The 27,261-nt window shown below is 35.9% G+C and overlaps 1 protein-coding gene across 7 annotated transcripts in view; it reads right to left on the reverse strand.

Moving 5' to 3' along the window:
* CCDC102B (coiled-coil domain containing 102B) overlaps positions 1 to 27,261 on the reverse strand; it is a 198,717-nt gene that overhangs the window by 48,697 nt on the left and 122,759 nt on the right. For all 7 annotated transcript variants that reach the window (XM_034996059.1, XM_034996060.1, XM_034996061.1 and 4 more), the window contains one exon: positions 14,239 to 14,355. In XM_034996059.1, coding sequence (XP_034851950.1) covers positions 14,239 to 14,355 — 117 coding nt within the window. The remainder of the gene's footprint in view (positions 1 to 14,238; positions 14,356 to 27,261) is intronic.

Raw genomic sequence — 27,261 nt, forward strand, 5'->3', positions numbered from 1 at the left:
ATTCTTCACAGAACTGGAACAAATAATCCTAAAATTGATATGAAACCACAAAAGACCCAAATTATCCAAAAGAATTCTGAAAAAGAAAAACAAAGATGGAGGTCAGTCTCACAATTCTAGATTTCAAGTTATACTACAAAACTGTAGTAACCAAAACGCTGGCACAAAAATAGATATACTGATGAACAGAACAAGACAGAGCCCAGAAACAAACCCATGATTATATGATCAATTAATAAAGAGGCAACGATATGCAATGGGAAAAAACACGGTCTCTTCAACAAATGATGTTGGGAAAACTAGACAGCTATATGAAAAATAATTAAACTGGTCTACTTTTTTACACCATACCCAAAAATAAACTCAAAATGGACTAAAGACCTAAATGGTGAGACCTGGAATCATAAAAATCCTAGAAGAGGGCACAGGCAGTAATTTCTCTGACATTGTTCATAGCAAATTCTTTCTACATGTATCTTCAGAAGCAAGAGAAACAAATGAAAAAATAAATGATTGGGACTACATCAAAATAAAAAGCTTCTGCACAGTGAAGGAACAATCAGCAAAACTAAAAGACAATCTACTGAATGGGAGAAGATATTTGTAAACCACATATCCAATAAAGACTTAGTATCCAAAATATATAAAGAATTTATACAACTCAACACCCAAAAAACACCTAACCCAATTTAAAAATGGGCAGAAGACATGAACAGACATTTCTCCAAAGAAGATATACAGATGGCCAAAGACACATGAAAAGATACTCAACATCACTTATCATCAGGGAAATACAAATCAAAACCAAAATGAACTATCACTTCAAACCTGTGAGAATGGCTAAAAAAAAAAAAAAAAAAATCCCACAAGAAACAACAGGTGTTGGTGAGAATGTGGAGATGTGGAGAAAAAGGAACCCTTGTGTGCTGTTGGTGGGAAAGCAAACTGGTGCAGATACTGTGGAAAACAGTATGGAGGTTCCTCAAAAAATTAAAAATAGAACTATCCAATTATCCAGTAATTGCACTACTGGATATTTACTCAAAAAATACAAACACTAATTCAAAACAATACATGTGCTCCTATGTTTATTGCAACATTACTCATAATAGTAAAATTTTGGAAGCAGCCTAAGTGTCCATCAATATATATAAATGGATAAAGAAGTGGTGATACACACACACACACACACACATATACACACATATATATAATATATAAATATCATTCAGCATCCATGGAATATTATTCAGTCATAAAAAAGAATGAAACCATGCCATTTGCATGGATGGAGTTTGAGAGTATAATGCCAAGCGAAATAAGTCAGTCAGAGAAAGACAAATACCATATGGTTTCACTCATACGTGGAAATTAAGAAACAAACAAAGGGGGGAAAAAGAGACAAACCAAAAAATGGACACTTAACTATAGAGAACAGAGGTTTATCAGAGGGGAGGTAGGGGGAGGGATGCAAGAAATAGGTGATGGGGATTAAAGAGTACACTTATCATGATGAGCACTGGATAATGTATAGAATTGTTGAATCACTATATTATACACCTGAAACTAATAGAACATTGTAAGTTAACTATAATGGAATTAAAATTTAAAAAATGATGAAAAATAATTCCAATAGCTACCCATGCTTTACCAGAATTACACATATTAGGAGCAAAGTTTTAAATTTAAATATTTATAGAGGTTATATAATTAATAGTATATTCTATTGTTTAAATATTTAAAATATAGTTGAATTTCTAATAATTGAGAGAAACATCCTACCCTACTAGGAAATAAATGAATTTAATAAGAAGTTTAGAGGGTACTGAATTTCTTCAATTAACCCCTGAAGGTAGAGTACAATATGAAAATTGGGCTTATCTTGGTGGGGAGGAGCAAGATAGAAGAGTTGTGGGAGACCTAAATTTCGTCTGGTCCCAGTAATTCAGCTAGATAAGGATCAAACCATTCTGAACAACTACAAACTCAACAAGAGATCGAAGAAAAGAATATCAGCAACTCTCTGAACAGAAAAGCAACCACTTTCTAGAAGGTAGGACGTGCGGACAAGTGAATCCGAGGCGATATTCGGGAGGATAGATGGTGGGGGAGGGGGCCTCCATCAGCCACTTCTGGCAAGTGATAGAGCAGTGGAACACAAAATCGGAAATTTTAGAAGTCAGCTCTACTGAGGGATGTCGCTCCAGTGGCTAGGCAGGGGGTGGAACCCTCCCTGGCACAGTGTGGTCTCAGGACCCTCAGGGTCACAGAAAGACTGGGGGTGCCTGAGTGTGACAGAGCTCCCAGGTATTGGAGCAGGGAAGCCGGCTACAGAGACGGAGCCCAGGAGTGGGCTCTCAGATCAGGGTTGCCATAAACCGTGATCCACGGCACAGTCAGGTCACTGCTCTTCCAGCAGGGACCCAATAAGTGGCAGATCGGGGAGACTCCCCTTCCTCCCCCAGGAGGAATGGCGCGGGAGCCCACCACAGGAATCTGCTGGGTTTGGAGACTTAACACGGGGTCGGGTGCCAGAGATAGAGACGCTCGGTCACAGGCCGGGTGAGCGCGGAGTGTGACCGGAGATGGGGAGACAGGAGTGATTGACTGCTTTTCTCTGGGGGTGCACTGAGGAGTGGGGCCACGAGTTCTCAGCTGCTCCGGGCAGAGACTGGGAGGCCGCCATTTTCACTCTCATCTTCCAAAGCTGTACGGAAAGCTTGCAGGGAACAAGAGCTCCCGAGAACAAACCCAAGCAGATTACTTAGCCCGACCCAGCAAGGGTGGGGCAATTCCACCTCCGGCAAAGACATTTGGGAACCATGGCAACAGGCCCCTCCCTCAGAAGATCCCCAAGAACATCCAGCCAAGACCAAGTTTACCGATCAATGAGAACGGCAAAACCCCAGCGCTAGGGGAATACAGGACATAGAATTCATGGCTTTTTTCCCATGATGCTTTAGTCTTCCAAGTTAATTTTTTAAATTTTATCTTCTTATTTTTCTGTTTTCCTAGGTGAATTTTTCTTCTTTCCTTTTTCAAACAACATCTTATCAATTCCTTTTCTAAAATCTTTTGTAATTTTTCATTTTTACAGTCATAGTCTATCTCTTCATTGTATTTAACCTTATTTTTTATATATATATGTTTTTTCTCTTTAAAATTTTGGATACAGTTCCTTCTAACAGATCAGATTGGATTAAAAAAAACAAGGCCCATTGATACGCTGTCTGCAAGAGATTCATTTCAGATGCAAAGACACCTTCAGGTTTAAAGTGAGGGGGTGGAAAACCATTTACCATGCTAATGGACATCAAAAGAAAGCTGGGGTGACAATCCTTATATCAGACAAATTAGATTTTAAACCAAAGACCATAATAAGAGAAGAGGAAGGACACTACATCATACTTAAAGGGTCTATCCAACAAGAAGATCTAACAGTTTTAAATATCTATGCCCCTAACATGGGAGCAGCCAATTATATAGGCCAATTAATAACAAAAGCAAAGAAACACATCAACAACAATACAATAATAGCAGGGGACTTTAACACTCTCCTCACTGAAATGGACAGATCATCTAGGCAAAAGATCACATCCTGGGTCACAAATCAGGTCTCAACCGGTACCAAAAGATTGGGATCATTCCCTGCATATTTTTGGACCACAATGCTTTGAAACTAGAACTCGATCACAAGAGGAGAGTCAGAAAGAACTCAAATACATGGAGGCTAAAGAGCATCCTACTGAAGAATGAATGCGTCAACCAGGAAATTAAAGGAGAATTTAAAAAATTCATGGAAACCAATGAAAATGAAAACACAACTGTTCAAAATCTTTGGGATGCAGCAAAGGCAGTCCTAAGAGGAAAGTATATAGCAATACAAGCCTTTCTCAAGAAACAAGAAAGGTCTCAAATACACAACCTAACCCTACACCTAAAGGAGCTGGAGAAAGAACAGCAAATAAAGCCTAAACCCAGCAGGAGAAGAGAAATAAAGATCAGAGCAGAAATCAAAGAAATAGAAACCAAAAGAACAGTAGAACAGATCAACGGAACTAGGAGCTGGTTCTTTGAAAGAATTAATAAGATTGATAAACCCCTGGCCAGACTTATCAAAAAGAAAAGAGAGATGACCCAAATAAATAAAATCATGAATGAAAGAGGAGAGATCACAACCAACACCAAAGAAATATAAACAATTATAAGAACATATTATGAGCAACTATATGCCAGCAAATTAGGTAATCTGGAAGAAATGGATGCATTCCTTGAGACATATAAACTACCAAAACTGAACCAGGAAGAAATAGAAAATCTGAACAGACCCATAACCACTAAGGAAATTGAAGCAGTAATCAAAAATCTCCCAACAAACAAGAGCCCAAGGCCAGATTGCTTTCCAGGGGAATTCTACCAAACATTAAAGAAGAATTAATACCTATTCTTCTGAAGCTGCTTCTAAGAATGGAAATGGAAGGAAAACTTCCAAACTTCCAAACTCATTTTATGAGGCCAGCATCACCTTGATCCCAAAACCAAAGACCCCATCAAAAAGGAGAACTATAGACCAATATCCCTGATGAACATGGATGCAAAAATTCTCACCAAAATACTAGCCAGTAGGATCCAACAGTACACTAAAAGGATTATTCACCACCACCAAGTGGAATTTATTCCTGGGCTGCAAGGTTGGTTCAACATCCACAAATCAATGTGATACAATACATTAATAAAAGAAAGAACAAGAACCATATGATCCTGTCAACAGATGCAGAAAAAGCATTTGACAAAGTATAGCATCCTTTCTTGATTAAAACTCTTCACAGTGTAGGGATAGAGGGTACATACCTCAATATCATAAAAGCCATCTATGAAAAACCCACAACGAATATCATTCTCAATGGGGGAAAACTGAGAGCTTTCCCCCTAAGGTCAGGAACACAGCAGGGATGTCCACTATCACCACTGCTATTCAACATAGTATTAGAAGTCCTAGCCACAGCAATCAGACAACAGAAAGAAGTAAAAGGCATCCAAATCAGCAAAGAAGAAGTGAAACTCACTTTTTGCAGATGATATGATACTTTATGTGGAAAACCCAAAAGATTTCACCCCAAAACTGCTGGAACTCATACAGGAATTCAGTAAAGTGGCAGGATATAAAATCAGTGCACAGAAATCAGTGGCATTTCTATACACCAACAACAAGACAGAAGAAAGAGAAATTTTGCACCCAAAACCATAAGATACCTAAGAATAAATCTAACCAAAGAGGCAAAGAATCTGTACTCAGAAAACTATAGAATACTCATGAATGAAATTGAGGAAGACACAAAGAAATGGAAAAACGTTCCATGCTCATGGATTGGAAGAACAAATATTGTGAAAATGTCTATGCTACCTAGAGCAATCTACACATTTAATGCAATCCCTATCAAAATACCAACAGCTTCTCAAAGAAATGGAACAAATAATCCTAAAATTTGTAAAGAACCAACCAGAAAAGACCCCGAATAGCCAGAGGAATGTTGAAAAAGAAAAGCAATGCTGGTGGCATCACAATTCCAGACTTCAAGCTCTATTACAAAGCTGTAATCATCAAGACAGTATGGTGCTGGCACAAAAACAGACACAGATCCATGGAACAGAATAGAGAGCCCAGAAATGGACCCTCAACTCTATGGTCAACTCATCTTCGACAAAGCAGGAAAGAATGTCCAATGGAAAAAAGACAGTCTCTTCAACAAATGGTGTTGGGAAAATTAGACAGTCACATGCAAAAGAATGAAACTGGACCATTTCCTTACACGACACACAAAAATAGACTCAAAATGGATGAAAGAAAGACCTAAATGTGAGAGAGGAATCCATCAAAATCCTTGAGGAGAACACAGGCAGCAACCTCTTCGACCTCAGCCACAGCAACTTCTTCCTAGAAACATCACGAAGGCAAGGGAAGTAAGGGCAAAAATGAACTATTGAGATTCACCAAGATAAAAAGCTTTTGCAAAGCAAAAGAAACAGTCAACAAAACCAAAAGACAACTGACAGAATGGGAGAAGATATTTGCAAATGACATATCAGATAAAGGGCTAGTATCCACAATCTATAAAGAACTTATCAAACTCAACACCCAAAGAACAAATAATCCAATCAAGAAATAGGCAGAAGACATGACCAGACATTTCTGCAAAGAAGACATCCAAATGGCCAATAGACACATAAAAAAGTGCTCAACATCACTCAGCATCAGGGAAGTCCAAATCAAAACCTCAATGAGATACCACCTCACACCAGTCAGAATGGCTCAAATTAACAAGTCAGGAAACGACAGATGTTGGCAAGGATGCAGAAAAAGGGGAACCCTGCTACAGTTTTTGTGGGAATGCAAGCTGGTGCAGCCACTCTGGAAAACAGTATGGAGGTTCCTCAAAAAGTTGAAAATAGAGCTACCTTATGACCCAGCAATTGCACTACTGGGTATTTACCCCAAAGATACAAATGTAGTGATCCGACAGGGCACGTGTACCCCAATGTTTATAGCAGCAATGTCTACAACAGCCAAACTATGGAAAGAGCCTAGATGTCCATCAACAGATGAATGGATAAAGAAGAGGTGGTTTATATATATAACATGGAATATTATGCAGCCATCAAAAAAATGAAATCTTGCCATTTGCAACGACGTGGATGGAACTAGAGGCTATTATGCTAAGCGAAATAAGTCATTCAGAGAAAGACAAGTATCATATGATCTCAGTGATATGAGGAATTTGAGAAACAAGACACAGGATCACAGGGGAAGGGAGGGAAAAATGAAAGAAGAGGAAAACAGAGAGGGAGACGAACCATAAAGAGACTCTTAATCTTTTCTAAGGGAAACATTTTGAGGATGATAATGGGAAAGTTCTAAATCAAATACCACTAATCTAAAATAGAATATTTCTCTTTATTAAAGATGTGAATCCTTGTTACATGCAACTATACTCTAGCAGTCTTAGTAAAACAGTTTTGAATTTGAAGCATTGAGGGTATTAATGGATAAGATTATATGATGTAAATAAGCATGCCAATATGAATTTGCCAAGCCCACTTGCTGCCCTTATGGAAAGCAGTAAGCTGGATGTTGAAAGAACTGTACAGAAATGATGGGCCAAAGGGCCCAGAAAAGTCTCAAATATATGTGTATACACCCCAAAGAGGACACGACCTGGAGGGCATCAGATTGGAAGCTGTAGGCACGTCATCAAGAAAGCACTAGGTGACGGGGGGTTGGCAGTTTTTTATTAATGCAGTCTCTCTTCTATTACCACACAGACTGCTTTCTATCCAATAGAATACAATAAGGAACTTATGGGTAAGAAAAAAATCTCAGATTGTAATTAAATCATCAATCAAATTTAGCTAAAAAGCTTTCTGAACTGCCTGGCCACCAGGAAAAACTACTGCGGATGGGGTATCTGCACAAAGGAGTTTTAAATTCTTCAGCCTGCCCTACATAATTCTAAACTTTTTTTGAAAAAAAAAATCTATCATTTAAGGCACCTAATACTTCCTGGGTAAATCATCACAGACTTTCATCTGTTATTCAATTTTTATATTTATCAGTTTTCTGTAAATGCAAGACAAATGACAGTTTTGGTCTTGGATAATTAGATTATTTAGACTTTTATCTGTCTAAAAAAAAAAAACCAGAATGCATATCCATGTGTGACAGTTTAATTTTCAGTTTGCCCAGAATATTATTTTTCTCTAATGGCTTACTCATATACAATATCTCTTTAGAGATTCTGTTTCCAGAACTTTGTCAATATAAACCCAAAATGTGCCAGAATGCTTAAATCCATATCACTAACAGACTTCTAAATTAACTTGCTTGCAACAATCAATATCCTGTTTCAAAATTATGTAATTATTTCTGATACATTTAGAGTATTCTCAGTAATCTAACTCACTTTGCTACAATGTGTAAAGTCAGTCAGAGGTATGAGATACAAGAGATTTAAATCAATTTAGATTAACATCTTTTGTGGCGATCTCAGAAAATTAAATTATGATGGCATTGGATTTCTAATTATACAACTCCCTTCCAGTCAAAGATAATACTATTTAACCCTGTCAATAAATAAAATCCCAGGCATCTCTTCATTTAAAATTTATAACTAGGTCAACTCCCCCAGCATCGTGCAGATCTGCTATATAGCTTCCATACAGCTGAAAGCATGCACTTAACTATAATGTACGAAGAATCCTACATCCCTCACTGAAGGCAGTTCTCTGAAGGCAGGTCCATTTCTATATCACACACCACTGAATTACCAGATCCTAAGCACAGTAGGTACCACATAAAATATACAGAATTAAAGTTTGAATTAGAATTTAAGAAAGCACCTTGAAAATATTTTTTTCCTTTTTTTTTTTTAACATAGAACAAAAACAGTTTTCTGCCCTCTGTATTTTCCCCCACCTTGCCACAAAAAATCTGGTGATGAATTGCTCCATTAGACTACACCAGTTACTCTTCTAGTGATCAAAATATTCTCCCAAATCAGTATAATTCCTGATATTTATTAAGAGGGAAAGGAGGAATTTTTTGCTTCACTGTTAATAGTCAATATTATAAAAAATGTTTCAACATATTCCTCTACTCAAAAGAAATGGTCTAAGTCTTTTACAGATCAGATCACCCTTTTTATCACATTATGTCCTGCTAATACTGGAGTCTTTCACTGTCTCACCTGATAACCCCTTCCCACCTGCGCTCTTTACTCGGCTAGCTGCCGTTCCTACTGCATATCTCATTCTGGACATCCGCCTATAGCTTCTATGTACTTACACAGGTCACTATACTTCACCTACCGACATACAGAACACACCGTACTTAACTGTCTGGGGTGTTGATTTGTTTCCCACCGTGGCCATCACTATGTCCATCACTCTCTCAGACCCTTAGTGCTTAATCCCAGTGCCAAGCACACTGGAGATGGCTGATAAATACTTGTTGGTAAATGAATAAGATAATGAATGAATGAGCATGGGAACTATTTATTTTGTTATCTTGTTTTCTACTTCACTATTATTTCATTGTGCCTATGCAGACAGAACAGAGACTCTGCTTGACGTTCACATTGAGAAAATTTTCCTTTGAAACCCTGATCAATAATATAACATCTGTGTATGAAAAATTTATGGTACAAAATGTTTATGTTTTATCTTGCATAAGCAAAATAAAGAGGGCTACTTATATAATCACTAGTTAAATTTAATATGTTACCCATCTGGGCCTTTTTTTCTCAATTAGGAAGCAGCATTTTAAAAGTGAATACATAATGATATTTATTCTAGAGGCACCTGGGTGGCTCAGTCAGTTAAGCATCCAACTCTTGGTTTTAGCTCAAGTTGTGATCTCAGGGTCGTGAGATGGGGCCTGCATGGGGCTCTCTGCTCAGTGTGGAGTCCGCTTGAGATTCTCTCTCTCCCTCTCCCTTTGTCCCTCTCCCCATTCAAGCTCTCGCTCTTGCTCTCTCTCAAAATAAATAAATATAATCTTTTTTTAAAAAATAGGACATTCTAAAAGAGAGAGAGAGAAAAACAAATGAATATATTTGGTCCCTTCAATTTATATTACACTGCATTCAATTAGGATTAGGAAGAAAAATAATTTTAAGAGTTTGGTACCACGTGGAGAGATTTTAACCTTAATGAAGTATCAGAGACACTATGTGTCAACAGCAGAACACTAAGCAAGAGCTACTGTGGATAATTCACTAATATCAGAAAGGGAGATGTAAAATAAGGGACCAGAATATATCTTCAGAGTTTTTAGTTGTACTTATTGGGCTAAATAGGGAAAAGTATGCTGACTTCATCTTTCTAAAGTGCAAAAGAAATAGGATGTAAATGTGTGGATAGGTGAGAAAAGAACAATCCACAAATAAGAAATAAGAAAATAAGAAATCAAAATTCCTGGGGCACCTGGGTGGCTCAGATGGTCAAGCATCTGCCTTCAGCTTGGGTCATGATCCCAGGGTCCTGGGATCGAGCCCCACATTGGGCTCCTGGCTCAGCAGGGAGCCTGCTTCTCCCTCTCCCTTTGCCTCTCCCCCTGCTCATGCTCTCTCTCTCTGTATCTCTGTCTCAAATGAATAAATAAAATCTTTTAAAAAAAAATCACCTAGATTTCTACTCATGTTTCTTTCTAAAAAAAAGAAATCAAAATTCCTAAAAGTTTGAAACTGAAATGTTGGCAATATGTTTTTTAGAACAATACAGGATAAAACAATTATTCTCCCTTGGATTAATGTGTATACCAAAAATGTTGGCCTAAAAAAAAATGTAAAAGGAGTGTTTCCTGATTATGGGCTTGCTTTCAAGCAGCAACCAGACTGTAGAAAGAAGTAATGATTTCTTGACTCAGAATGCCAGTTAATTTCCATTCTAAACAAACTTTTCATTTCCAATTTGAAGGGCCTTGGTCTTAAATATGGAGAACAGATGAAATGTATGTGTTACACATATGCATATACTGAGACCTATCCATTCACCCAGCGACTTGGTGCTCAGAGAATCCACCTCTTCAAACATGGGCCAGAAGACCCAATTATGTAAATACTCTGGGGCCTTTCTGTCAATGTTGCATTTCAAATTTCTTTGACCAAATTTCTACACTGAGAAGCTTACTTCTGGAAAAAAAAAAGCAGATTAAGAAATAGGGTGAATACACTGGTCAAGTGAAAACAATACTATTATGGAATTGGTAAATATTAGTAACAGTTTAAAAGTTGCCTATCATAAATGGGGATCATCAATGTTAAAAAAATTGTGATGTTTGATATTAAAATACTGTTTTTTCCAATTCAAGCAATATTGTTGGAAATTTGCTACATTTCTTCATTAAACTCTCAAGGTGATAGACCAGGTCAGCAATGTCAAAGACTCACTGCTGGCCCCATTTGATTTCTGGATTCAAACTCATGAGCTGGGTAGCCTTGGTAAGTGGCCTAACTTGCTGGCAATCTGAGTCTGAGTGTGCTCCTCTGAAAAACTGGAACTAAATGACAACATACATAAGAAGTTATTTTAACAATGTTTGAGGTTATTTTGTAACCTAGAGCGAGGTAAATTCTCTAAGGCTCTTTCCTTTAAAAGTAGACAAAAATATATATAGATCATAAAACAAAAAAAGTAATAAAAAGAAGTATGTTAAATATACTGGAACTAAAATAAAAAAACTTAATAAAAACAAAATTAAAAAAGAATATATAGAGCATAAGAGCGTTGATATTAAATGAGATCTTATATTTTAATGGCCCAGCACTACAAATGTGACATATTTGAAGTTATCAGTAAATGGTAGCTATTATAATAGACATTACATCTGTAAAAACGAGCGAACAACTAGAAATTTATGGTTAGGTAAGTAAAATATAAATTAAAATTACCTTTTTGTCTATCAGTTACAGAAATATTAAAAATAATAATATATACTGTTGGCTATAGAATAATGAAATGAGAATGTGTATGCACTTCAGGTAAGTGAGAATGTAAATTGATATAATTTTTCTAAAGGACAATTTGGCAATGTATATAAAAGATTTAAACAATAAACATTCTCTTGACAAGCCATACTAGGAATTTACTCTAAGCCATTTTAAATGTCCAAAGATGAACGTGTACATACAAACTGCAATATTGATTATATATCTTAAAAAAACCCTATTTTTATTTTTTTATTTTTTTAAGATTTTATTTATTTGAGAGAGAGAGAGCAGAATCGAAGGGGGGAGCGGCAGAGAGAAAGGGAGAAGCAGACTCCCCTCTGAGCAGGGAGTCTCAGATGGAGCTCAATCCCAGGACCTTGGGATCATGACCTGAGCCGAAGGCAAACACTTAACTGACTGACCCACCCAGGCACTCCAAAAACCTGATACTTAAAAATAGGTTATACTTGAATTAAGGTATGGTACAATCACACAATGGCTTTTATGAGAACATATTACACATTATGATATGATTTTAGAGACCTAAACATAGCCAGTGTAAAAAAATAATGCCAACACAGAGTGATTGTCTTCTTTTTTTTTTTTTAAAGATTTTATTTATTTATTTATTTGAGAGAGAATGAGAGAGAGCAAGCACATGAGAGGGGGGAGGGTCAGAGGGAGAAGCAGACTCCCTGCCGAGCAGGGAGCCCGATGCGGGACTCGATCCAGGGACTCCAGGATCATGCCCTGAGCCGAAGGCAGTCACTTAACCAACTGAGCCACCCAGGCGCCCCTGTCTTCTTTTCTAAGGAAAGAAAATAGCTTCTATCCTAATTTAAAACTGAAATGAACACATATATGCTCATATATCTCTCTCACACACACACACACACACACACAAGCTCATAAGAGTCTCAATATTTTAGTTAATATTTTATTTGTTTTCTTTTGAACAAAGCTTTCTTTCTGAAATATAATTCAATTCAATATACCACTTACGTGCACATAGTAAGACATAGCCAATTCATGTCTTTCATTTGCTTTCAGCTTTCAGTGCTCTATTAAGAATTTTTAAATCATAAAATCATATATCATAGTACTTGAGTGTCTTGTGGGAGATGACCTTTTGGTGGATTAAAGGTTTGAATCCTAATCTAAGAAACACAGTTGAGCTGTATCGATATGAAACACGTAATGCAAGGCCACATAATTAATAAATGAGTCTCTGAACTTTTTACTAAATCAAACTAAAAAATTGTACTTCAGAGATCCTATGTTGCTATGGCTCCCAGTGCATCTAAAAATGATGATATAAGATCATGTCCTCGGCTTTTCAGGAGAGTTATAATAAATATCCAGATGTGTCTTTCTCTGTTTTTACCTCTCACTGCTAGGGAAGCTTTTATACATGATGTGCAAAGCTTAATGTAAGATGTTCTCAGATCTCAGGACCAAGAAAAGGTGGCGCCTCTCCTGACGGTTTGATTCCTTTTAGAAAAGAGCCATCACACAAACCACTATTTTCCCTTTTGACCTAACTAGTAGGAAGAATTGTTTTGTTGAAACAAACATCAGCCTTTCTCTTCACGGATCTCTCCATATGCCTTTCCTCACCCACCACCCCTTTCTTCACATGACTCATGGAAGAGGAGGCAAGGAACAGCGCTGATGCAATCAGGAAGAGCTATTTCTCCTTAACAACTTAGTGGAACTCCCCAAATCAAGGCATGCTGCCTCTGACAAGTTTTCCCTTGCAATGTGTGACCTTTTCAAAAATCCCATGTGATGACTTTTATTATTCTTACTTCCATTATTTCAATCAATCTGTAAACTGAGACAGAGAGGCATAAGGAGTTGATCAGAATAAAGTAATCAGTAATGGAGCTGCTTCTGTCTCCAAAATCTATGATTTATGCATTTTCCATTGCACTATGTTCTTCTGATATAAAAATATACTGTGGTGTGAGTTCAGTCTTTACAGATCTTTATAAAGAAGAAACCATCTAATACAAATCTCCTTCCTTCCAGCCTGTATTTCCCGAATTGTTCCTATACATGGGTATCCAAGACATTCTTCCAGAATTATGATACAGAATAAGTAATTTATGATTTCCCACTTTTAGGGTACTAACATTATTTTCTATGCAGTGCAAATAATTCAATCCTCTATCTATAAGAACAATAATTCCCCCTTTATTAACATGACAGAGAAAACAGAATTTACAATCTGTGAAAATTCTTCTGGTGGTGATTGCGGTAGAAGTGTTGAAAATAAATGTTCCCACCATTTTACGTGCCATACCTAAGAAATGAATTAACTCACCAGAGTGAGGTCACCGGCCTTGTCTCTCACTGTTGCTAGCTGCCAACAGCCGTGTTAATTCCACCAGAAACTGCATGTTACACATTTGTAAGTCATTGGTCCTTACGATAACTTAACACATTAGATCCAGCAGCCGACTGAACCTTTAGTAAGTATTTACTCACAGTTAGAATTGTATTGGCTATAGGGTGGTTTTTTCATCAAATATTTTGTCTTTATAACAGTCAGATAATTCCGATCTAGTGATGAGTCAGTATCATCCCATAGCATTTTAAGTCATATATAAACTGATTATATTATTTTTGATTTTCAGTAGCATCCTTCTTCATAAAGTAACCAACGATGCTTCCGTTATACTTCTTAAAATAGTATATCACTTAATAATCTTCAGGTATGTTTTGGCATTATAATCTTTATCCAATATCTTACCTCAGCTCTTAACTGGTAGATCAGTCTATCCTTGCTGTTTTGAGATTTTGATTCTTCCTTTATATCTCCTGATAGTTCTTCCATTTCATTTTCATGCTGACCAGGAATAATGTTAAACTGAAAAAAAAAAAAAAAAAGGTTAAAATTATAATCACATGATGCTACAAAGGCTGGCTCCAGGATAATCCACATTAGTCTTTCGTTTTGCTTTTAGTTTAGTTTAGTTTTTTGTTTGTTTGTTTTTTATGTGGATTCTGGCAGGTTTTATTGTTGCTGTGGTAATTAATGTAGTTAAACCATTTATTTCTTATATTTGAAAAATTCTCGGTTATTAGAAAACAAATCAGCAAATTTCCATAAATTCAAACTTATCAATTGAAAAAATTGGGCAAAACTTGGTTACCACAAAGAATCCTGGAAATTGAACAACTGGATTCTAAACAAATCCAATGAATACTGATCTTTTTTTTTTTTTAAAGATTTTATTTATTTATTTGACAGAGAGAGACAGCGAGAGAGGGAACACAAGCAGGGGGGGTGGGAGAGGGAGAAGCAGGCTTCCTGCCGAGCAAGGAGCCCGATGCGGGGCTCGATCCCAGGACCCTGGGACCATGACCTGAGCCAAAGGCAGACGCTTAACGACCGAGCCACCCAGGTGCCCCAATTAACACTGATCTTACAGTCTTGAATATCTGTAATACAGGACCCTTTGTAATCCTATTTAATGTCTATTTTTTATGAAGTCTAAGGAGTATATAGATTATAACAGAGGCAAACTTGGGCAATGGAAAAATACATCTATACAATGCTAGAACTGGTAAAAATATGTTTGTTAAAGATGCCAATAAATCAGCAGGAAAAGAGGATAAATAAACTATGGCATATCCAGATAATGGAATATTATTCAGCACTAAAAAGCCAAGAAAAGACATGGAGGAAACTTAAATATATATTACTAAATGAAAGAAGCCAATCTGAAAAGGCTATTTACTGTATAATTTTAATTATGTGACATTCTGGAAAAGGCAAAACCATGGAGACAATATAAAATCAGTGGTTTTCAGGGCTGCAGGGAGGAAGAGATGAATAGGTGGAGCATAGAGATTTGTAGGGCAGCGAAACTATTTGGTATATCACTGGTGGATACATGTCATTATACATTTGTCTAAACCCAGAGAATGCACAACACCAAGAGTACACGCTAAGGTAAACTATGGACAGTGATGTGTCAGTGTAGGTTCATCATTTGGAACAAATGTACCACCATGGCGGAGGACACCGATAACAGAGAAGGGTGTGCTTAAGTGGAGACAGGCAGCATACGGGAAACGTATGTAACTTCCACTCAATTTTGCTGTGAATCTAAAACTGCTCTAAAAAATAGTCTACAAAAAGAAACATAGGAATGTGAGAAAAATACTGGAAACGCACAGTAATTTCCCCCCCAGCTGTTCTTATAGTTTTCAGCAGAAACACAAATTTTGATAAACCTATACAATGTGTAATACATACACATATGTTTGTTTTGGTAACTTATATTTCCCCCTAAAATATGTAGGTAAATATTTTCAGAATTTATATAATTTGTAAGTAATCCCTCAATAAATTAGAAAATAAAAGCAAACATTATACTACCTATTTATCATTAAAAATTATTACTCATAACATTACCATTGTTAATAGTAATATTAAGTATGCACTAGTCTCTAGGAACTGGACTTGATATGTATTTCCTTAGTTAAAGGTAGAGTAATCCTGTGTTAGGTACTATCTTTACCTTAAAGGAAAATAAGCCGTATTTTTGCTAGGCTTAAGTAACTTCCCCAAATTCACATAGCTAGTAACCGGAAGAAGCACATTTTAAGGATGTTCTTGCCAAATTCATTACCTGAGTTCTTAGTCATAAACCAGCGGCTAGCTACATCTATACTTATAAAGATAAAAGCCATCATATAGCTTACTGGAAGGCAAAAAGCTTATAGCCACATGCTAGAAATGAACTACAATGGTGTTAGGGGGCTGATATGCCAAGTACAGAGAGGCTCCTTGTTCAGAGGTAGTAACATGGAGAACGCACCATGGAAGGCAAGTGTGGAACAGGACACAATACCATGGGGTTCAGCCAAAGTCTGTCTATGCATGTTTCACCCCACTTTGATGTAAAGACACAATGTGGCATTCATCTCTGGCTAAAATAAAATAAAGTCACTTTGCTAGAGAAAATAATGAATTGCAAGGAGAAAATCAAAGCAACCAAAGCATCAGGTTTTGGTTTGAGTTCACCAAAGTAAAATCCAACTCATTCTGGTAATTGAATGCCCTTAGTTTAACTTCTGAAATCGTGACCTTTAATTCTCAGGGAATCAGATCAATCAATAAGCTTTCTCACTGTCAACAGGACTGCAATCAACGTTACCACTCAAAGGAGAGAGGAGGCAGGAAAATAAATTTTCATACATAACAGTATGGGAAATTCACACCAATTACCTAAAGTAATTCCATTTTCATTTTTCACTGACAGTGGAAAATCAAGGATCTCCGGACATAAGAAGAAACCAAGAACATGAATAAAATAGCCAAGATTAAAAAACACAATGTCTGATAGAAAAAAAAAAAGACAGATGAATGGTATATTTTAAGATATGAAAGAAAATGTTATTAAAAATATAATCATTATGTTTGGAAAAAATGAATATATATTGCACTCATAAATTAAGGACAGAACAATTTCAAAATTTCAAAGAATAAAAGGAACATTTTAAAATGTGTCTAGTAATCCCTTCCTTTAGAAAAGTTTGCCAAAAACATTGGAAAATAGAGTCAGAGGCTGAAGTGTCTCGAAGCTCAGTTCTTGGACCTGTTCGCTTGATGCATTCACTCCTTTGGACAACTGATGTGCACCCACAGCATTGCATACTAGTCAAAATTCTGACAATCTCCAAATGTCTAGTTCCAGCCTGTAGGTCTCCTTTGACCTTCGGACCCAACATCCTACTTGTCACTTCTATAGGTATCCCAAACTTAACACATTACAAAGACAAATGAAGAACTCCCCTAAACCAGTTTCTCTGCCAGTCTTTGCCATTTCAGGAAGTACCAACTCTATCCTTCCCTTTGATCAGGCCAAAGATCCTGGATTTATTTTTAACTCCTTTCTTTCTCTGACATATCATATCCAAACTAAAATCAAAATAATTCAATTTTGCTTTCAAAATATATAATAAATCCAACCACTTCTCTACCTCTGACTCCTACTGCCCTGATCAAATACCACCATGGTCTCTCACATCAGTTATTTTAATAGCTGCCATAATCTCTGCTTCTCCGTGTAGCTCTGTAGTCCCTTTCCCAAAAGAGCAGTCAAATAAAGCACTTTCAAAGTAATTCAAGTCACGTAACTCTGCCGCTCAAATATTTCCAGTGGCCTCCCAATCCATTCAGAGTATAAGTCAAAGTCCTTATCATCTGCCTGGTCCTGGAACCCTTCAATGTTCTTCTTCTACTCCTACCCCTTATTCTATCAGTCACTCTGGCCTCCTCACTGTTCCTATACACTCCAGGCAGGAAACAGCAAAAAATAAAATAAAAACAGTAAATGAAATATTGTACAGTGAAGGCAATTGAAACAATATAACAGGAAAAAAAACCCCGATGGCCAGATTAATAAAACAACTATAATTTTCCCTATGAAAATTGGAGTTATTTTGATCATTTTAAAATTATACTTTGGACTCAAAATCACCTTAATTTTGCCACTTACCCTATTCAACCTCAGATTCAGATTAATGGAGTTATAACTAAAATCTAATTAGCAGCTGAAAAGTTGAAAGCTGTAGATGTGTAGATATTAAAGATTATTCATTTAGCAGAATTATGAAAGTCATCCACAGGTGACATATCACATTACTTAAATTGAAAGTGACAGAAATAGAAGGTACCTGAGGAAGTGAATGAGTCAGCATTAGAAAGCATTTTCCAAGTTCAGGTCCTTTTATTTAATAGTTATTTAAGTATAGTCTCTATAAGACTTTTTTTTTTCTGAAATTGCATCATAATTCCAAAATTCCTCTTTAAAATTCCTCTTTTCATACTGCAGTATTTGTGAAAGGTTAAACCAGGCAACTTGTCACATCTCTGACTTCAGAAATATTTGCCATAATTTGCTTCTGGAAAATTAGCAACACTATATGTAAATATTCATTCTCCTACATTCAAATTAGCATGGAGTGGAAAATCTTTTTGAAGATGATTCTGGAAAACAAAAATATTGTGTAATTTACAAATAAAAATATTTTCTTACTCAGATCAAGTACGGAAGGAAAATTTCATTTCAAAAATGGCACAAAAATATAATCTAATCTAACACACCCTGTTATTTTGATTTTGCCTCACATTTTATCCTTCAAAATAATCTAAAATGATTAGGTAGTTTATTGCTTATCCCAAAGATCTGGCCTTTGTGAAATATTGTGTTCAATATTTACGTCAATATTATTAATAATACAACACCAAACCCATAATTTCTCCCATAACTCTCAACAAATGATCTTGCAGCTTCATTCATGGAAAAGCAGAAAAGCTATACATAGGAAAGATCTTCAACTTCTTGTAACGCAAGCTACAAATTTTCATGCATCTATACAAATCTTTCCTTTTTTCCTCTTGTTAAAGAACTTAAATACCCTTCCTAGAGTCAAACACTAATCATTCCATTTGCAGTCAGGATTTGGTAACTTTGGGGTACTTGGCTAAACTCATCTAAGAATTGTTCCTCTCCTGGCTTCACTTATTTGTGGAATTAAGGAATAGCATGGAAGACATTAGGAGAAGGAAGGGAAAAATGAAGGGGGGGAATTGGAGGGGGAGATGAACCATGAGAGATTATGGACTCTGAGAAACAAACTGAGGGTTTTGTGGGGTGGGGGGGTGGGGGGGATGGGTTAGCCCAGTGATGGGTATTAAGGAGGGCACGTATTGCATGGAGTACTGGGTGTTATACACAAACAATGAATCATGGAACACTACATCAAAAACTAATGATGAACTGTATGGTGACTAACATAATAAAAAAAAAAATAGAATTTTTCCTCTCCTGGATTTTCAAGATCTCTTGGTTTCTCCCTCATCAACATTTAGTTGCTTATAGTTTCCATTTAGGTTGGAAAGCAAAGTTTGAGAGACCAAGTGTAGAAGATCCTCTCCCTTTCTCTCTCTCTCTCTTGTCCCACCCCCAACCTCTTTTCTGGTTTTGGAGTTTCCACTCCAGCTCTTACTTTCAAGTGACTTGGAAGACTGCTTACGTTCACGTTTTCCCCATGTTCCCCTCTAACTCATTCCTCCATTGGCTTTTGCTACACCCATTCCCAATACTTCCCAACACACAATATTCAACCTTGTCCTTAACTTGAATCCTTGGCAGAAATTGATTATTGTTAACAGTGCCTTTGTTCAAGCACTCTTTTCTTCTGGTTCATGAGAAGAAAGGTCTTCTTTCTTTGCAGTTTCCCTTTCTCTGTCTGCCTTACCTGGTCCTAATCCTCCAAACTGTCTTTTGTTTCTTTCAATATACCAACACTGGGGAATCCCATTTACTCCCATGACTTCCACCATCATCTCACTGTTCATTGTTCACATTTCTTTCTTGCACTCATAAATCCCAAATCCCACCAAACATTCCTACCTCAAGCTCAGTATACTCAGTATTGAATACACTGTCATTTCCTCTCAGGTTTCTTTTCTTCATGATATTCCCTCTTTGGTGAAAGGCAACCCCATAGATAAGGTCAGAAATCCGTAACTTCTCCTTCTCTCTAACCCTCTAGCATCCCCATGCATTTCCAACATTCACTGAATCACCAAGCATCACAATTTCTTTCATTTGTATATTTCTCAACTCTCCATATCCCCCAAACAAACCTAGGACACCTGATTATTTCTTTCTGGATTACCATGACCAATTCATAGAAGTTTCCTCAATAGCTGTACCCCCGAAATCTCTTCTTCACACTGAAAGTTGAGTCATTTTTTTGGTAATGTAATCAAACTGATGCTCGTTGACACACTGCAATGGCTCTTCCCATTGCCTTCATGTTGATGCATAAATGTATAATTTGCCTCTTGGAATAAGTATTGAATATAAAATAGTATGGAGTCTAAGACCAAGGTGTTAGCAGTTAGGCAGGTTCTGGTGGCTATACCATATTCTTATGGAAGGTGAGGAAAGTAAGGAGGAAATGTGCCCAAATAGAAAGTGACCCAAAATGCAGTGGACCCAGGGATAGCTAACAACAAGGTTAAGGTTCCAAGTAATTTTAATTAACTCTAAGTGCACAGAGAAGCCTCCAAAATTTATCATAGCTACAAAAATTTTAGCCAAAATTATTTAAACTAAACTCTACCTAATTTCCTCCCTCAACCTTAAAGAATGGTTGTAAAGACACAAAACAATGTTTAACTATGATTAAAGCAAATTTTCTTCTATTCTCAAGTCAAAATAAAAATACTAAATAACTAATCTTAGTGGTGTTTAAACTGTTTTGCTCTCATGCTGGTGTATCCTTTACTTTCTTAAAAGATTTGACTAAATAGTATATTTATTTAGATTCAAAAAATGAAATTTCTGCTGAATGTTAAATATTTTAAATAAAATGGTTGCATCACATCTTACTGAATCTTAACATCTAAAAATCACAGAAATGTGACACTGTCATCTATTCAAAAATTTGCATTAATTTCTTGAATTTTTATTTCTATTCTACCTTCCCCAGATCATCATACTGTAACATGTTTATATTTGAAAATGTTTCTACTCAATAAAATGCAATAAAAATGCATATATAAAATATGCACGTTTCTTTGGATTGAATTATCTCTACAATTATTATGGGTACATGGTTGCTTAAAAACAAGACAAGATAGCACATATTGTGATAAGTAATTATTAAATATAAACTAATCATTTACTGGAAATGCATTTCTTAATGAGATGGAGAGATACATTTTTTCAATTAGCTTGTGTATCCATGGATGAAATTACTTATTGATAGAATGAAATAAGAATTATCATCAGTTTTCTATATTCTTTTTTTAAATGTAGGCACTAAGAAAGTTGATCACATGTTAATAGAAATGGAAGATGTTTTGTTATAGCAAAGGCATTGCTTGTGTTGTTTTTTAATATCTTTTAAGTGACAAAGCCACTTTTGATCTTATATCAAAATTAATTTTTATTATCTATAAACTGACCAACCTATTAGGTCCTATTCCAGTATTTCTATGGAAAAGAAAATCACAGATGACTTGAAATGACAAAGGTTTTGTGATCCATTGATTAGTTGGTTTCTCAACACCAATATTTCAAAATATCTCTATATTTGGTACTCCTGCATTTTCCCCACTCTGGTAAAATGTTCTAAAATCACATTTGGGTGGGAGATAAGCATGACTTTCATGAGAAGTGGATGGAGGGTAATGTGGGAAAAGAGAATTCACTTGAAAAGTACAAAGTTCTTTAGGCAAATGGATTTTTGAAGACCACATATGAAAGGTTGGGAATCTGAAGTTGAAATCCATATAACTATCCCGTGGGGACCTGTGGGAAGATGGCAGTGGTGTGGTGGTGGTAGTCCTTTTAGGGTCTGCAAACCTCTCCATGAAAACAGGCAGCAATGACAGTAACAAAATTAAAACCTATGGAGGCCTACAGCAAAATGAGGTAACAAATTTTCCCTACAAACCCTAAGATACAGGTGTGTTAAGACAATCCACTCAGCTTCAAGAACTGCAGAGTAGCAGCATCTGTTTGAGAAAATTAAATGGAAGCAACATTCCCTGAGAACAGGAGGACCCCAAATTGACAGCATACCTCCCCTAAAGTGTGTCAGGTCAATGTGAAAACAGTAGATGAAACTAAGGGAGTTTTACACATTCTAATTGGTGAGTGAGTGCAAGAGGCTCACACTGAAGTCCGAAGTGCAACAATCTATATCCTGTATGCTCTCAAAAACAAACAGACAAAACTTCCTTTAAAAGCACATCCTAGGGGCACCTGGGTGGCTCAGTCAGTTAAGTGGCCTGACTCTTGATTTCAGCTCAGGTCATGATCTCAGGGTCATGGGATTGAGCCCCGCACTGGGTTCCCTATTCAGCATTGAGTCCACTTGAGATTCTCTCTCTCTCCCTCTCTCTCTGCCCCTGCTCTCTCTCTCTCCCAAATAAATAAATGAAATCTTAAAAAAACAAAACAAAAAAAAAACCCTGAATGAACTAAAGCGGGAAATGCTGAGAATAGAATCCATATGAAAGGAACAGTGGCAATAAAGGCAGAGTGATCCAGATAAATCAGTTAAGGAACAGAATCGGGGGGGTTGGAAAGGACAAGACAAAGTCATAAATTTAGGGCACTTTACACAAATACTGAGTAGTGAGCTCTAGGTGAAGCTAGAAAACACTTCTTTATCCACTCTCTTTCTATTGTAAGTACAAAAAAACCTAAATCTATGTAAGAATGAGTAACAGAAAAGGATCATAGTTGAATCATGTGTAATGTTATTATAACGACAAAAGAATGAGCAGAATGATGCTCTTACAATTAAAGTATGCTATAGATAATGAGAAAATTCTAGAAATACATACCCACTAGAGAAAAAGAAAACAAGAGTCAAAGTTTTCACTGTGACCTAAACAAAAATAATAAAATTATATATAATATGAAAGAGCAACACACCCAGGAATTAGAGAAACTCAGAAATGTTACAGTACTAGGAAAAGAATTAGAAAGAAAAGAAAAAGTATTTCAGAATAAGCTCTAAGGAACATAAGAGCAAGTAAATGCAACAGATAATGTCGTAAGAGATAAGGTAAAAAGAAATATGATACTAAAAATCCAGAAGTAATCAAGATAAAATATTAAAAAGGATAACAGAAACTGACTGAGCAGAGTGACAAGGATGTAACATATTTATAAATTTTCCATTTTTTTCTACTAAAATTGCCTGAAATAGTGCCCTTCACTACAGCAATGCACTCATCCATACACAGACTGTGGTGTTAAGATATTTCCTGTTCTAAGAACCAGAAGTCTTTGAAGATGAGTCATGCCATTAAGTATATATCTTGCCATGCCATAGAGTAAGTAAACTATAAAAGATTACTGGGATTTCATAAAATATTCTCAGTTGCTAATATAAAAAAAAGTTTTGCTCTCTATATATGCTACCTTTTGACTATCATTAAGGATGATAAGTACAGGTACTATAAAAAACATCCAATAAGTTTAAACTCATGAATTTATAATAATACTTTAAAAACCTAATTTAATACTGGGCAATACTAGTGATCCAATTCATTATTTTGTAAATTGGTAAAGAAAGGGGAAAGTAATCTACCTTGTAACCCAACTATGTCTAAATGAACAAAATATTGTATGAGAGGAAGTTCTTTTCTAAAAAAAATATATATTTTTTTTATTTTTAAGTAATCTCTACACCCAATGTGGCACTTGAACTCACAACCCCAAGATCAAGAGTTGCACACTCTACCAACTGAGTCAGCCAGGTGCCCCAGAGAGGAAGTTTTTTTATTTAAATGTTCCAAATAGGGATACCTGGGGGGCTCAGCTGGCTAGGTGTCTGCCCTCTGGTCAGGTCATGATCCCAGGGTCCTGGGATGGAGTCCCACATCAGGCTCTCTGCTCAGCGGGGAGCCTGCTTCTCCCATTCCCTCTGCCTGCCGCTTCCCCTGCTTGTGCTCATTCTCTCTGGGTCAAAAAAATAAATAAAATCTTAAAAAAAGTTCCAAATAATAACTTCAAAAGAAATAATTAGAATATCACAATTTTGCAACTCTTAATTAATGGAATGAGCATCAGTCTGTCAGCACCACAAAGAAACAAACGAATACCATGTGCTTTCTAATGAAGAACATGTTATCTAGGAGACAGTCTTGAAACTGAATCAAATCATACCTCCTGATCCAACTAACATTTAATAGGAAATACAGAAGACAGAGTAACATATTAAACCATATAATGTATAAATGCAATCTACAGAATCCAGAATAGAATCCTAAAAGATAAATAACTTATTTTTTAAAAAATAAGCAAATTATAAGAAGGAAAAAAAAATTTGCACAAAAAAACACCCACATATTAAAGTGCACTTAAAAAGACATTCAATTAAAATGCCTAAGCTTTATTTGATTTTTGATTCAAATAAGTAAACTGTGAAAATAAAATTGACATTTCTTAGAAAATTGGAAATTTGAACACCAAATATTTGATATTAGCAAATTATTGTTAATTTTTTAGGTTTCAAAATGGTATTGCTATGTTTAACAAGAGTCCTTATGTTTTGAGATACATATAGAAATAGGTCCAGATAGAATAATACATAGTTGTAATGTGGATGGATTTGGTATGGGTAAAAATGATTAGCAAGAGATAATCATTATTAAATATAGCTGATGGAAAAACTGGGGTTCATGACAGTATTATTTCTGTTTTTGTATATAGTTGAGATTTTCTATAGTAAAAAGCTTAAAAAATAACAGCCCCTCGGCTTGTCAAATCTCTTACCCCTGTGCATGAGCATACTTGGAAAGTTGCCCAACTCTGGTTTATCTTAAAGTACAGGATCTACTAATCTACAATCTTTTTTCTATTAGTAATTCAGGTCCAGAACCTGTATCTATTAAAGACATTAGATTTTCATATAGAAACTATGTAATATACATGTTACAGGAGGTGACTTTTTTCTTCTATATGTGGTCGTGAGGGTGCGGATGAATACGAACGGTAGTTCATCCAAGAGTTAAATCAAGTCATAAGATTATAAATCAAGAGTATGAAAAATAACACATTTCAATTGTGTCCATTGGAAAGTATTCATTTTGAATACCACTATTCTGTAATATTACCTGACTCTCCCAATTGCATTAAAGTGCAGGCTCAGTACTCGCTTCAATAATCCAAGGTTATACATTTTACTGATAGCTGATTTCTGTCCACAGAATCACTCAAAGGCCAGGGGAAAGCCAATTAGAGTCCCAAAGAATAATTTATTATTCTTAACAGATTTATCCACAAGGTTATCAAAGAGTATCACACTGGTCAATGGAGGATTAATCATGACTTGAAGAGAATGTTCATCTGAGAAATTTAATTTGTATTTCATCAAGAAGTTAACTAGTATATATTTTAGATAAAACATCTAATAAAAGAGTACAATGAGGTGCAGTTCTTTGTGTGGATGTTTGTCAAGAGATGTTTATACGAACTTGTTTTATCAATAGAAAGAAGTTATTTTGCACAATGATTGATGAACAGGGAAATCAATCTCTTCCCTTTATTCCATGTTGCATCTAAAGGTATTGCTTTTTTTCCCCTCTTAACTTTTGATTTACCCATTTCTAACAATTTCAGGTACTAAATCACAACAACGACAACAAAAATTGTACTTCTTAGTCACAGACTCCCAATAAAATTTCTAGCATTTTTATAAAAGGGTAACAGCAGAGTAGTCAAAAGGATACTAGAAAAACATCAGGAAGGTTGTGTTCTAGATCTGGTCCTACTAAAGCTCTTCTCTGACCTTGGACAATCAGACTTCTAGGCTTCAAATTACTTTGCTTTTCAGAAAAGGAGTAAGCTAGATTTTATTCTGTGTAATTTTCCAGGGTGAATACTATATGAAAGTGAGAGACTGAAATTATATGTCTTTTGATAAATTAGCAAAAGGAAGAATGATTAAAAGGTTAGAAATTATGTAAAAAAATAAGATGTTACCTAAAAGAAGGTAATAACTTTTGTACTTTTTTTTTAATCCAGAAAAGGAGAAAATATATTTAATACAGACATTATTATTTTAAAACAAGTCATCATGACTAACCAAAACACTCCCAAAGCAAATGTAAAACACATTCTAAATAAAAACTAACTGCTTTTTTCAAAGGCCATATGTAAGGGAAACAGGATGGAACATACTTCTAATATACGGTCAAAACAATAGTGACTGCAGATCAGGATAGAGTAGCAGAAACCAAATCTGCCAACACAAAACCACTAAAATAGCAAGAAAAATAGAGCAAACAACTATTGTAAAAACACCAATTAACAGGCAATTCCTAAGAAATGGAAAACAAAGAAAAATAGCCCAAAATTGCTCATTTACTGCCTGGAGGGAATTTTCAGCTCATAGATTAGGAAGGAAAAGCTCATAGATTAGGAAGGAAAAGCAGCTCATAGATTAGGAAGGAAAAGCATGAGTTGAGGTGAAGCTGGGAACGAAGCGGGTTGAGGCTTAATGTGGGCAAGAGTTCCAAAAGGGTCCTAAGCAGAGAGAGAACCCTGGAGGTCTACCAAGTATTCACCAGGGTGGTGACCAGAGCATAATTTTGAGGAAACTTACCCCCCCAAAGGATTAAAAGAAATAATCCCTACAAATGAAATAAGGCCAGTAATAATAATTCTTATTTCCAACTACCAGAGATAAATCTCACAATTCACCGCCCATTAGGTGAAGTACTCAGAATGGTTTTGCCTCTGGACTCAGTAGAAAAAATAACCATAGACTAAATGCTACTCTGCTCTCACCTAACCAGGCTTAAAAGCTTCATGACAAAAAAGATAAAAATGTCTCCAAGTAATGGAACTAGGCCACAGAAAAAAGCTCAAAAATATTTTTTTAAATCTAAAAATATTCAGCACCCATTCAACAAGGTAAAATGCCTAACGACAGGAGTCCAATCAAAAATTACATGTCTTGCAAACAAATAGGAACTGATGACCCATAATGAGGAGCAAAATCATTCAATTGCAACTTGCACAGAAATAGTAAAAATGATAGAATTAAAAATGACCAAGAGGGCCTTAACGTTCCCCTCAGCTTGATTAAACTTTAGACAGTTTTATTTGTGATGACATGGTCTTTACTTTTCATTTTCTTAGTGTTTCTTTTGAAAACAACACCTGAAAAAAAAAAAAGAAAGAAAGAAAGAAAGAAAGAAAGAAAGAAAGAAAGAAAGAAA

This window comes from Mirounga leonina, unplaced genomic scaffold, assembly GCF_011800145.1.
Source record: "Mirounga leonina isolate KUSES-001 unplaced genomic scaffold, KU_Mleo_1.0 Mir_93, whole genome shotgun sequence".
Classification (NCBI taxonomy): Eukaryota; Metazoa; Chordata; class Mammalia; order Carnivora; family Phocidae; genus Mirounga; species Mirounga leonina.